Source organism: Trachemys scripta, chromosome 11 (assembly GCF_013100865.1).
Source record: "Trachemys scripta elegans isolate TJP31775 chromosome 11, CAS_Tse_1.0, whole genome shotgun sequence".
In the NCBI taxonomy this organism is placed as follows: Eukaryota; Metazoa; Chordata; order Testudines; family Emydidae; genus Trachemys; species Trachemys scripta.
The window spans coordinates 54,203,769-54,217,734 of record NC_048308.1 but is presented as its reverse complement, the minus strand read 5'-3'; the positions used below and the strand labels follow the sequence as shown (position 1 = coordinate 54,217,734).

General features: G+C 44.3%; 1 protein-coding gene across 3 annotated transcripts in view; it reads right to left on the bottom strand.

The window, feature by feature from the left end:
• LOC117884882 (MOB-like protein phocein) overlaps positions 1–13,966 on the bottom strand; it is a 33,623-nt gene that overhangs the window by 16,452 nt on the left and 3,205 nt on the right. Inside the window, exons 2-4 of one of the 3 annotated variants that reach the window (XM_034785802.1) lie at positions 13,694–13,858; positions 11,781–11,870; positions 10,858–11,097 (exon numbers count right to left, since the gene is read on the bottom strand). In XM_034785802.1, coding sequence (XP_034641693.1) covers positions 11,047–11,097; positions 11,781–11,870; positions 13,694–13,858 — 306 coding nt within the window. In that variant the 3' untranslated portion in view covers positions 10,858–11,046. Of the gene's footprint in view, positions 1–599; positions 758–10,857; positions 11,098–11,780; positions 11,871–13,693; positions 13,859–13,966 lie in introns of those variants that run through there. The other 2 variants (XM_034785803.1, XM_034785800.1) reach the window with 2 other exon arrangements.

The window sequence follows — 13,966 nt, the reverse complement described above, 5'->3', positions numbered from 1 at the left end:
GGGAAGTAATTCATACACACACACGATCACGTAAAGGTAAGATTACGTTAGCTGGAGTCACTAACATTTAGCGACTAGGACTCTTCCTTAGGACCAGAGACTCCTGAACACCGAGGCGCTGCCCTGGGAGGGGCTCCCGGCCAATCCCAGTGGAGAAAACACCTTTCTTAGCTGACAAGGCTACAAGCGGAACAGACTCATCCCCACAGCGGCCGGGGGGATCCACACCCCCGGGCGCCGAGAAGCGCCACCAGCCCCTGCGGGGCCGACAGAGCGAGGCCCCCGGAGAGCAGCACCGGCCGGGCGCGGGACAGCCCAGAGCGGCCCGGCTCCGGTGACAACCCGAGCGCGGGTCCCTGCCAGGCGAGCTGGGCCCAGAGCCCGCTGCGGGCCGCCCCGCCCAGCCCCGCACCCGCCGGGCGCGGGGACACGGGCACCCCGCTCGGGGCCGGAGAGGCCCAACGGCTCCGCGCCGGGACGCACCGCGCCGGCTCCAGCCCGCGGGAGCGCGGCGGCCGGGCAGGCCCAGCCCGCCCGCTGCTGCCGGCCCCTCGCCCCGCGCGGGCAGGAGGCGGCCGGGGCGGAGCGCGGCGCCTCACCTGGGCTTTGGTGCCCGGCCTGTTCCGCCTCAGCACTGCCGTCCCCTCCGCCATGACCATAGTGACAGCGGCGCCAGGACCCGGATGCGGCAGCCGCTGACGAAGAGGGGGAGGAACAGGCGCGGCGGGAGCAGAGGGAGGGAGGCCCAGGAACAGCTGGTGGTGGGGAGGGTGGGAAGAAGATGGAACAGCCCGCGTGACGACCAGAAAGGGGCGGAGTGTGTGTGTGGAAGGGGGGGGGCTGTGGGTGAAGCAGCTTCCGCGCGGAGGGAGGCAGGCGGAAGAGCCGGTGGGGAGGCGGGAGTAGCAGCGGTAGTGAGAACAACCCTCTAGAGGCGGGGGGCGGCGCCCCGTGGTGCGCGCGCTATGTGCGCGGAGGGAGGGAGGGAGAGCTGGGTCACGGGGCTGCCACTGGCCGCCCTACGCGCTGCCAGGGGGCGTGGGCGTGGGCGGGGCGGGGCCTCCAGGGGCCTTGGCTGGGTCTGGCTCTCCCTGGGGGGGGGCATCTAGGCCTAGGGAAAGTCAGGAGGCAACTGCCCCTTGTCCCAGAGCAAATAATGCCCCAGCCTGATATGTAGCTGGCTGATCTCCCCCATGTTGTGCACAGCCACCCCCAGCCTGCAGGCCCTCACGTGGCCAGGTTCAGAGCCAGGGCCCGCTCCTACAGTGTCCTCAGCCTCTCACACCAGTCAAAAGTGCCCTAGAGCCGTCTCCGCCACACAAGGGTGGGTCAAGACTCTTCAGAACTTGGGATCAACCCTCATCGCCAATCAGCGATTCTCTTGAACAGAAAGTAACCCTTGGGCCAGTCTACACCAAAAGGAAAAGTTCCAATCTCCCTTTCTCAGTGCTTACATAGCTTGTATTTAGATAGTCAGTAAGGAATAGGGCTTCCTTTCTGATTTTTCTCAAGAGGAAAATCCATGGTGTCTTAGAAATGTTACCCTATGCTTGCTCTTCAGTTACATGTCAGATGATAGGAACGCATGGCCTCAAAACACCTGCATGAGGGAGTTTCACCTAAGAAAAGATCCTGGCCTCACAAAAATAATTAGTAGGATTCATAGATTCTCAGGCCAGAAGGGACTCGTGTAATCATCTAGTCTGACCTCCTAGATAACACAGGCCATAGAGCTTCCATGACATACCATACAACTTCCCCCAAAATAAGTTATACCTACTTTTATCAGATGTGCATTTGGCTTCAAAAGGCTAGCAAGCTAACCAGGTTGTTGCTTTGCAAACAAGATGCCTGTATGTGCAGAAATTCCTATTATAATTTCTTCAAACATCCTGCCATTCTCTCTGACCTATCTGCAGCAAGGACTATCTTATATCAAATGTATACACAGCTCTGAGCACAATGGGGCACTGATCCTCAAATGAGGCCTCTAGACATAAAAATTTTATGAAAGCTATTGTTAAAATTATATAATACACAGGTTGAGAAAAGAGTGTCTGTACATCTGCGTATAGTGCTTAGATTATCCACAAATACAAACTTTGTTTTTAAAATCATGAGATACATATAGTACATAATCAGCAGTAACCCAAATTTAGGTGAGTAAATTTAAGAATACAGTTTAAATCTTAGCATCCAAGTATTTGGGTACATCACTCATGAAAAGTTATACAGAGAGTTGGTTGTGGAAAGCACATATATCAATGAATGAAGATTGTCCCTCAATAGTTGAGGATTAGGTAGGTTGTCCATTTAGAAAATATAATCCATGAGACAAGTATTTCAGTTACTTTACCGACTGCGCTTCTCATCGGCACTCCAGCTCATCCCTTCTGGTATTGCCGATGTCTGGTGATGTGTTCTATGTAGATGTCCTTCGACCATCCGATGGTGTCAGACACCATGAGTTGCTGCATCAGCCGAGCGTAGCGTTGACCAATTCCGCATTCTCTCAACACTCACTCGTTACTGGGGTCCCATGCACCCAAGGCTCTGACGATTAGTGCGCATGTCTGAACCTGGTAACCCTTAGCTCTCAAGGTTTCGGCCAGAGGTGCGTATTTCTCCACCTTTCGAGCTCGGGCATTGTGGAAGGCTGAGGTCCTGTTCTCAAAGGGCACTGTGATATACACCATGATGATCTTCTTTCGGTCCACATTGGTGATGATGATGGCCGGTCGCAACTGGCTGTCAGTTCCGGGGATGGTGGAGTTCACTGCAACCTTCCCCATGAGTGGCGGGATGGCTCTGGCCAGGCGATCTTGGATGGCGTTGTGTCACAGCTGCCAGTCTCTGGAATGGGGCTTGCAACTACACAGGACGTGGGGTAGCGTCTCATTGGCATAGCCGCACTTCCTGCATCGCTTGTCCCGATTCCTGTGGTGGACGGCTCCGTTCAGCAGAACACAGTTGAGCCAGGCCCTGTGGATGAACCTTCAGTCGGCAAATTGGGTGAAGCTATCCCCGGGGAGGAAGTGGTTGCTGGCGTCCCACTTTCATGTCACCTCAAATGCATTGTCCTGCCCCAGCTTTCATTTCAGGTTTTCCATATATAGGCAGCAGATGATATCCTTCAGGTCCTCTCCAGCATAGTTCTAGCTCTTGGAGTGATGATAGTGTGATCCGTATTCTTCACCTATGGCACCAGGACTCCCAGCTCCTAGCATTCCTTGCACCACGTCCCACGGCAGACAATACGCTTCTCCGGGCATCACACAGCATTGCGGGCGCGAGTCCAGAGCGAAGCAAAGTCTCCTTCCTCTCTAGAAATATTAGAAATAACATGAAAAAAATAGTGACAAAGTAGTAAAAAGTTATAATGTAATTAAAGCGGAATTTAATTCTTTTAGTACCGGGGGGAAAAAAGGTGTCAAAACATTATAAAAGCAATATTTTAGGAGGATAGAGATAGGGCTGCAAAGTTGGTCTGGTTTCTACCAAGCTAGTATGTTAGTGGCAAAATGGACACAAATCATCTCAGGTCCCTTCAGAGTGAAGTGGATAGAAAGGCTAATAAGTACCCCATGGCTGCAGGCTGCAGTGAGCATGCATGAGAAGGGTTGGCCTTGGTTCTGGGGTGAAACAAGCCAGGCACTCCCACCTGCACTGGCACCTGACCTGGGTACAGTAGCTGTCACTGGAGGTGCATATAGAACAAATGCAGATATAGAAATAGAGCTGGCAAAGGAACAAACTCTCACCGAGATGGAACAGCTTCTGTAGGACAGGGAGGAGGGAATGGGGTTGGAATATTCTTGTCAGGGTCTAATACCATGCTCATCATCGTTATCTGAGTGCTAGTGGGGGGTGATGGAAAGCAGAGAGGAGAAATGGAGATCGAATAAATTCTGCTGAGATGGGGATGGAAGTTAGGGAGGAGGAGGGAAAGTGCCTGCTAGTGGAGGACAGAGAGAAGGAAAAGACAGAGATAGCTATGCCTGTAGAGAGTGGAAGGCAAAATAGAACCACTTGGGAGGGGGGATTGAATGGGACAGGACAGATGGATCAGAAGGTGGATGAGACTGAACATCTTCTTGGTAGCAAGGAAGATAAAGAAAAAGGGGTGGGGTAAGAAGTTTTTATCAATTGAAAAGGTAAATAAAGGATCTTGCTACATCAAAATGTTTGTAGCAACCTCTGTCCTTTAATAAAGGTGCATAAGGGCCATAGAGCATGCATTCTTATTGCACCAAGCAAATAAATTCTGAATGAGACACACTTTCAAACTGAAAAGTTTTTCCTTGCACCCCTTGCAGGGTCATTTTCAGTTTGATAGCACATTTAGTGTAACTTTTGCCTATTCCCAACATTAAAGGGTTCATAAATCTACATTGTAAACTTTGTTTCCTGCTGTTAAATCATTCTGAGTTTTTGTTTTGCTTGGGGACTGTCACTAACAGCATTCACAGAGAGACCAGTCCTGTTCTTGGTGGCCAGATTGACAGTCAAAACCTGAGCAAGATAAAGTGATGGGAAATAAGGGATCGTCAGAGCTCCAATGCATCTACCCAAAAACTATCTCAGGGAGCTGACAGTGTGACTGGGTTGGCAGTTCCATACAGGATGTACACAGTAATGTTGGACAGGTGACAGTTTAGTGCATTAGTGCAGTTTGCATTGAATGGTAATTAGCTTCCCGGCCCGCAAGCACATTGTAGGCTAGTATTCCAGGCTCAGCAATTGCTTGCTTTCTCAGTCAAAAGGTTGAACATGGCACTTCTGTGTGAAGGGTGATAAAATTAGAGGGGGAAAATAGTGGCCTACAATGAAGGATTAGGTAAAAATATCTAGATTAATATTCCATCCTATTTAGACCTGGTACAATCCAAAATTAATGCCTTGAAAGATGGCATTCTGCTCAGCTAAGCATGGCACAAGGCAGACACACTCATTAGTTGGAGGGGTTCCCCTGCCACTAGGCACTGATCTTTTTCCTTTCCATACTTTCTAAAGGTTAACTAAACATTTGAAGCACAGAAGTTAGGGTTTTGATAGCTGCTTGTCCCTGACTTTAAATGCAAGGACAGCAGAGCTTCCAAAATGCAAATAAATCAAGCTGAAAAAAAACATCTGTCAGATGGCAATAGGTATCCGCTCTATCAATCTACAACCAGGTCACAGTTTTTGCAGGTCAAAGAGAAAATAAATTAATGGTATTTTTTAACCAAGAAGTTTTAAGTGGGACTTTAAGCCTCTCTCCCTCCCAGTATTTAGTTACTTATGTCTGGCATTTGTCCAACCATGTTAAATTTTACCAAGTAGATGAGTGTTTAAAGAATCATTTCACCTTTTTTTTTTTTTTTTTTTTTTTTTTTTTTTTTTAAAACCTGCACCCTCATTTTTCATAAGTGAAAGTCAGAGAGAGTATTTGGCCAATTTATTTAATATTAATGAAATCATCCACTTAATGTGAAGCAGCAGTCAAAAAAGCAAACAGAATGTTGGGAAATCATTAAGAAAGGGATAAGAGAGAAAATATAGTATTGCCTCTTTATAAATCCAGGGTACACCTACATTTTGAATACTGCGTTCAGATGTGGTTGCCCCGTCTCAAAAAAGATATATTGGAATTGGAAAAGGTTCAGAAAAGGGCAACAAAAATTATTAGGGGTATGAAACAGCTTCCATATGAGGAAAGATTAATACGACTGGGACTTTTCAGCATGGAAAAGAGATGACTAAGGGGAGATATGTGATAGAAGTCTATAAAATCATGACTGATGTGGAGAAAGTAAATAAGGAAGTGTTATTTACTCCTTCTCCTAACACAAGAAGTAGGGGCTCACCAAATGAAAATAATAAGCAGCAGGTTTAAAACAAACAAAAGAAAGTACTGTATTTTTTCACATAATGCAGTCAGTCTGAGGAACGCTTTGCCAGAGGATGTTGTGAAGGCCAAGACTATAACAGGGTTCAAAAAAGAACTAGATAAGTTCATGAAGGATAGGTCCATCAATGGCTATTAGGCAGGATGGTGTCCTTAGCCTCTGTTTGCCAGAAGCTGGGAATGGGCAACAGGGGATGGATCACTTGATGATTACCTGTTCTGTTCATTCCCTCTGGGGCACCTGGCACTGGCCACTGTCGGAAGACAATACTGGGCCAGATGGACCTTTGGTTTGACCCGGTATGGCTGCTCTTATGTTCTTGTTCTTATTATTTCTGCAGGGTTAGGGCTTCTGGCTATAATGTGCTTTTTCACTTAGAAACCTCACAAAGGCACATTCCTGCCTCATCATCACAGGGGATGGAGCCGGCCTGGGCAACAAAGTTTCATGAAGATAATACAGCTGCTTCTAGGCAGGATCTATAAGGTGGCCGAAGGGAAATGACATTTGAAAGGCATACCTATACCCCCACTCCCACAATCAGATGTAGTTATTGAAAGGCTGGGGAGAAAGTCCAGGGGTGAATAGAAGTACCTGTACCTCCCCATTTCACCTACCTGTAGTCTAAAAAGCAGAGGAAGAAATAGACAACCTCTGATACGAGATAAACAGCTAGAAGTGAGAATTTTTAACAGGTGGCTGCCCTCCCCGCAATAAAACCTGAGGGGTAACTATTGGCACACAGTCATTGTCTTCAGATTGATATGACAACAGCAGATAAAACACAGTTACTAAGTCATCCTGTTCCTGCCCCCAGTGATAGCCTTGCAGAGAAAAAACAACCTTCGCATTATATGCAATCTGTGCATATTGGTCCATCAGTCATCTAAGCACTTTATTTATAGTGCAGAGTGGATTCAGGGCCACACTATTACTTTGCACTTGTAAACTATAACACCCTTTTTTCAAGAACCTCAACACACTTTACAAACATAAACAAGTAGGAAGGCATTATCCCAGTTTTCAGATGAGAAAACAGATATTAAATCCCCCAAAATTTCAGTCAATTACATAAAGTTCAGGAGCTACATCCATTTTAGGCACTTATATAAGTGGCCTGATTTTCAGAAGCGCTGAAAATCTCAGAGACCTGAGAACATAAGGAGGGAGCAGAATAATGGGTGAAGTACCTGTAGCAACATTAGCATGCTAAATACACCCAAGTGACTTTGGGCTGCTTGTACAGTACCTAGCACAATGGTGTCCCGGTCCATGACTAGGACTCTTAGTCACTAAATACAAATAATCAGTGGGATACATGCTAAGGAAACCTGTATCCCTCAGGTCTCCCTTGCTGAAAAATGCATCTTCCAAGATTATGATGCCCACTCCTGGTAGCCTGGTACATGGGGCATCAAGCCCCTAGAGATATCCACTACAAATAAGACTCCTGTGTGCATTTTATCTTTTAAAGATTCTTATTCAGAGGGACTCAAATATTAGGCTTACCCAGTGACCTACATTCAAAGACAATTTCCACCCCAGTTCTTATCTATGAATAGTTATCTTACAAAAACAAACTAGGCTGTTAATATTTTAAATCTCAGTCAGCTCAAAGATTCAACTTATCATGTGACCTGTTTAAATCCCAGAACAAAAGCATCATCATAGAAGATAAGTGATTGCATCATAATTGCTGCGTAGCAGAAGGTGCATTTGCACAAGCTTATTAGCATTTGGATTACACAATCCATTGGTTTTAAAATAGTTAGGGTACAGTAATCTTCAGTTTCAGAAATAAAATGCATCACTAGAATCATGAAGTAAAATTGAAATGGGGCAGCTTTCAAGGTAGACAAGTGTTTAGGCTTCATTTTTATGCTAATACATGAGTTTGCATTTATTCAGCAGCTTTCATTCTAAAACACTTTACAGACTATCAGACAAGTCAATAGGAGTTTGTCTCAAACTGGTAATACCCACATGATTTTGCCCAATGACATAGAATATCAGGGTTGGAAGGGACCTCAGGAGGTCATCTACTCCAACCCCCTGGCTCAGGGCAGGACCAATCCCCAACTAAATCCCCAAATGGCCCCCTCAGGGATTGAACTCACAACCCTGGGTTTAGCAGGCCAATGTTCAAACCACTGAGCTATCCATATCCCAAGCAGACCCACTGAAAGAGGTGGGTGGTAACCAACTGATCCTACAAAACTAGGACAGGGAACATTTTGGCTAGACACCAGCTCACATGAGATCATTAATGTCCACACATAACACAGGGGTCTTGACTAAAACAGCCACAGTTGGCAATCCTTATCTACCTTGGAAGATCAAATGACTAAGCTGACATTATCAGCAGATGATCAATATGAAATACAGTTATGGTTCCAGGAAATCCAGCTTAGACCATTAAACCCTCAACTCACTATATTATTTAGAGAATAAAAGCAACATCTTTTAATAAAAGTCCTATCCTGTTGCCATTAATTTCAATGGGCTCAGGATTGGACCTGTAATTTCCTTACATTTTTCTTGGAACATTGATTTCACAGTTATTTTGGTAGTCTAATATATAGATCAGCTTTTTTATAAGTAGCAGTATTTTCCATACTATTACTGTTAAAGTTTTGTCAGTAGTAGTAACAACTGTACCTCAAGTTTCTTTGCTAACCCCCCCCCCCCCCACGTATAGGAATCAGAATTCCATTTACGACGTAAGTAAATTCAATTAACACAAAATTAAATCAGGACTTTGCAGGCCAAATATTACGCTTCCCTATTGAAAAGGAACATTCTGTATAAAGGTTTTCACACTGTTAAGTTTGAGTGACCTTGAATCTCCTTTTGAAGAAGTTAGCTTTTTTTTTTTTTTTTGGTAAGAAAATGTGTACAAGGGTTGGTTGCTTGAGGAAACAATGTTACTTCAGTTAAAATTAAATCATGGCTGGGTAATATTTACCATATAAGAATGCTACATTTGTGTAAATGAACCACTGTATGTTCGTGAATATGCTTTTCGATTAACAAATACCTCAGAACCACCAGTGCTATTTTCTTTGTAGTCCATGTACTACCTGATGGGAAAAGCCTTTAAACCCAGCCTATTTTGCCATTACCAAAAAACAAACCAAATACACACAAGCTGAAGCCTAACTTGGTTCCCCCATCCAACCATCAGGTTCATAAACCAACACATACAAGGTATAAATTTGTTATGGGTCTTGTTTAACCCTAATGTAGGGGTCCGGGAGAACTCCCCTGCAGTTGTTGCGCCCCAACGGCTCTGCCAGATATGGAGCTAGATCCCCCAGTCGGGTGGCTCTTATAAGCTCCATGAGCATTCACAGGGGGCTGGGAGCTAAGGAGCAGCTGCAATGCTGGGCACCAGCATGAAACAGGAATGTTGCAACTGTCTGCTCCATGGCACCAGTCAGAGTAGCAGTTGCCCCACATTGCTTGGCTTCTGCTTCCCACCTCCTACCTGGATAGGTGGTGGGGCCTCGGATGCAGGGAGGAGGTGGGCGGTTGGGAGCTACCTCCAGGACTGCCCAGCTCTGACCCTGCAGCCTTGGGGGCAACACTCCTGTGCCCCCACAACTCCACCCATGGGCTCCTGGCTTCTGGCCCAAGGGGAGCAGGGCCAGAGAGATTCAGGGCCACTGGGATCAGAGACCACTGGCTGAGAACCCCTGGCCTAAATCACAGTACACATTTCAGACAAATTAAACCTACACTTTGCTGCTGGTGGAAGAAGGGAGTAGCAAACTTCAGCCTCACTGACTGCTGAGTGGGTGCATCACAGAAAAGGCCAAGGTGGGGGAATACAGCAGTGTCTCAACCTTTCCAGACTAGGGTACCTATTTCAGGAGTCTGATTGGTCTTACATACCCCAAGTTTCACCTCATTGAAAAACTACTTGCTTATAAAAATCAGATGAAAATTCAAAAGTGTCACAGCACATGATTACTGAAAAATTGATTACTTTCTCATTTTTACGATATAATTATAAATCAATTGGAATATATTGTATTTACATTTCAGTGTATCATATATAGAGCAGTATAAACAAGTCACTGTCTATATGAAATTTTAGTTTGTACTGACTTTGCTAGTGCTTTTTATGTAGCATGCTGTAAAACTAGGCAGATATCTAGATGAGTTGAGGTACCCCCTGGAAGACTTCTGTGTATCCCCAGTTGATAAGATAATTCTGCTCCAGTGGTTATGTCTTTACAGAACGTGACAGGACTCAGCTAGCAGTGACGCCCTAGAAATGCACTGAAGTATGTTTTGTAAAAACATTGGCATCTAATTAACATTAAGCTTCATTACAGAAGCTAATTTTGCTGAGTAGATACACAGCATATTAATAAGATTCTACTGTATAACTGACTCTACTGTATAACTAACATGAATATTCAACTTCTCTGCCTATACAATGTCTTTGTGTGAATGTATATAATTGTTATTTAATATAAAAGTTAGTGTTACTATACAGGATGCCTGGTTCATATTAAACCAAAAAAGATGTTGCCACAGGCAGGTTGAACAAGAAGAAGGTTCACCTAGTTCAGCAATAACAATAAAATACTACTTTTCATCTTTGCAGCACTCCTCTGTGGAGAGGGTTTAGTCCTTCATCTCTTTGTGTATTTTTTTGGAAACATATTGTTATCAGTACAATTGTACTGCAGGTGTGCATGGAAGTCATATTTGGATGTAGCCAGTTTCACTGTTTCTGGGGAACAGTAAGAGAAGCAGACTAATAATGAAACCACGCAAACATCTATAAGGCAGGAAAAAAAATCACTAAAATTCCTTTAAAATAAAAAAAATTCAGGACAGTTGAGAGGATATCAAAATTGATTTTTCTGAAATCTGGAAAAGAGTTACAAAAATTCAAATTAACACCAGCACTTTGAACTGTTCAATGGAACTCCAAATAAGAACGAACGTGTGTTTCTCTGACTGTACACATTCTTTTATTTTGAAGTGTTTGGATCACTACAATGGGACTGTAGGAGTTATTTCAGAGAGACTGGTTATCTGTTTATTATAAAATAAAGAACAGGAAATTATTTACATGATGGAAAAAGATTTCAGCACTTTAGTGGAATGGACAACTTCATGATACTGCAGCCATTTGAGAAATTTAGTCCACATACTTTCCAAGAATGTCACCATCTCTAAATAAGTAATACTCCTGCAAATGGAGAGAAAAAAAATAAGTTAATATCTGTTGCAGACAAATCTCACAGAACTAGTAACTGGCTCCAAGGTCTGTAGTCCCTGAGACTGATTTATTGCTGAAGGCTGAGGCCAATACTACACAATCAAAAGAACTATTAACCCAAAGACTTTTATAAATATCTGTTGCCCTGAGAGCCTGTCACTATGTTTCTTTCATTCCAGGGGATATTTTTCACCCCTTTGGGCAAGGCTCTGGGGTAAATTTTCCTGGCAGGAGCATCCTTTGAGACTATGTTCACAAATTCATGGGGATAGTAACATTAAGTGGTAGAAGGCTCTGGAATCTTCTCTCCTCCTCAGCAAGGAGGACATTGCAGTCAGCCCTCTACATATATTTTTTTTCCTCCCAAGATAAGGTGGCAGGTACAGAGAACCACTTTCTCTCTACAGCTATGGGGAAATGGCAGGGGCAGAAGTGTTTCTCTCACAGCAGAGGATCATAGATGTGTAGTGTGCAAAAGCCACAGGGCCAGATTGATGCTCCTCAATTTGAATGTTAGCAGTTGTCTCTCTCATTCAGTTGGTCAACAACACTATTCATTTTTTCACATGGCCTATTAGCTAGAAGAATTTTAAAATAACCCTGAATATTAATAAACCAATTTAGTTTGCAATTATAAAGTTCAGCAAACAAACCTTGTCTTCCAGTACTACTTTAGTACCGCCATATTCTGGTAGCAGAATCTTCTCGCCAACTTTGACACTAACTGGCTGAATCTCTCCACTCTAAAGGGGAGAAAAAAAACCTCGTAAGTTTCTATAAACATCCTACATTTGTTCATAAGCATACACATTTATTTATGAAAATTTATTTCAAAATACCTGTTAGCAAGTATGTCTGTAACAATACAGACAAAAAAAATCCCCCCAGAAGTAGAGTGTTACACAGTTACCATATAGAGCCAGCGTGGCCAAACCAGCTTGTGAGCCGCATGCGGCTCTTTTACAGTTAAAGAGTGGCTTGCAGAGCCCCCCAGGCCTGCCCATTCTCCACCTACCAGACTGCCTTGCAGTGGGGTGGTGAGGCTAGGGGCTTCTGCCAGAAATGTCTAGCCTTTTGGGGGTCAAGGCAGGGCCAGAATGTAAAGGTTCACCCCCTGCCCAACAACTTAAGTCACACTCCCCATTATGCTCAGTGGCCCCTCTCTGCAGCTCCCAGGTGTTAGCTCTGCATGGAAAGGCACCAGTAAACTGCTGGGAGGGGATGCTCCTTTAGCTCCCTGGGGAAAGGCAGCTGCAAATGCAGCAACTCACCATGCAGCTCCCAGCTGTTTTCCACTGCCTCTCCCCACAGCCACAGCTCCCAGCTTGCAGGCTCCAGAAGCTGCTGTGCAGGAACGGGGCCATGCAGCACTATGACTGAGTAGGGCCAGCAAAAGCAGGCAAAAATCATAAGAGGTGGGGAGGGAGAGGGAATGACCCTACGTGCACTTCCCATGCATTGCCTTTGGCTTCTGCCCAGTGGGGGGGTCTCAGAGATTCAGCCCTGGCAGGTGCATGCCGTGAGCCCCAGCAGGCACACCTATATCCTATTTTATACTAGTAAATCTGATCTGAACATGCTCATATAACTGCTCCTTAAAAATGAGAAGATTTGTATACATAGTTTCTCCCTATGCCTTAAGGCTACATCTACATTTTTTGATTAATTGCCTTATTTACTAGACACCACCAAATACAGACCAACTTCCTTCCAGTTGAAGAATTTTAATCTACAATTATATAATATTTTTTACTTCAAGGTCCCAGAAGCACAGACAAGGTTTTCATCTCGAGGCCAAAAGACCAAAAACATCAGGACACTTGATCACGGCCTTGGATAGGCCAAGAGACTACTGACACTCAATCTTACTAAAACCAACACAGAAGTACCAGAAATCAGAATATTTAAAATAACTTTGGTTAATTAACAGATGATGTTTTGCACAGCACAAGAGTACCAATGATAGTATTTAATATAAGTCATGCTCTGGGTTTCTGTTCTGCTCCTAAACCTTGGGAACGTGTTATGTGTCTGCAGCAATTTAATCAGCAAGGCTATTCAGCAATTTAATTTATTCGATGATCCTAGAACAAACCTTTAGCCTCCCAGCACGGGTGCACTGCATCATTTACCAATTCATGCCAGAGCAAGAGAAACCATCCTAATGGGAACACTCTTCCATAAAGAACTTATTTTCTTCAAAGCTCTTTACAACCCTCAATAACCATCTCTCTCAAAACATTTGTGAAACAGGTATTATTCCCCATTTTACAGACAGGGATAAAGAGACAGGAACACTAAGTTGATTTCCCCATGGTCACAGAGGCTACCACTGCCAGGTTAGGACTCAAGAGTTCTTGGCTTCTCTTCTTGTGCTCAGGCCACACTTGTTTTTTTTAATTTCTTCTTCTTCAAAATATTACATTTACTGTTTTGATCAGATGCAATATAAATGTAATGATAGACATCCTTTAGCTATTTTGATTTTTTTTTTTTCAGATAACATCCCACTTCTATCCCTTTTATCCAAAAAAGTTAGCAAGGTGCAAAATCTGGACATATTTACCTTTCCTTTGGATCCTGATCCAACTGCCACTACTGTTGCTTGTAGCACTTTTCCTTGAGATTTTTCCGGAAGCATGATGCCTCCTTTGGTTACAGTCTCAGCTGCACATCTTTCAACCAGAACACGGTCAAACAGGGGAAGAAACTTCCTAAATGCTTTCCCTGCCTGTTGAAATAGAATTTGATATTTTTGTACTGTACATAAAAAGGACCCATTCACATTTGAGACTGCAACAAAGTTGCAATCCTAAGCTCAAAAACCACGATTTTACTA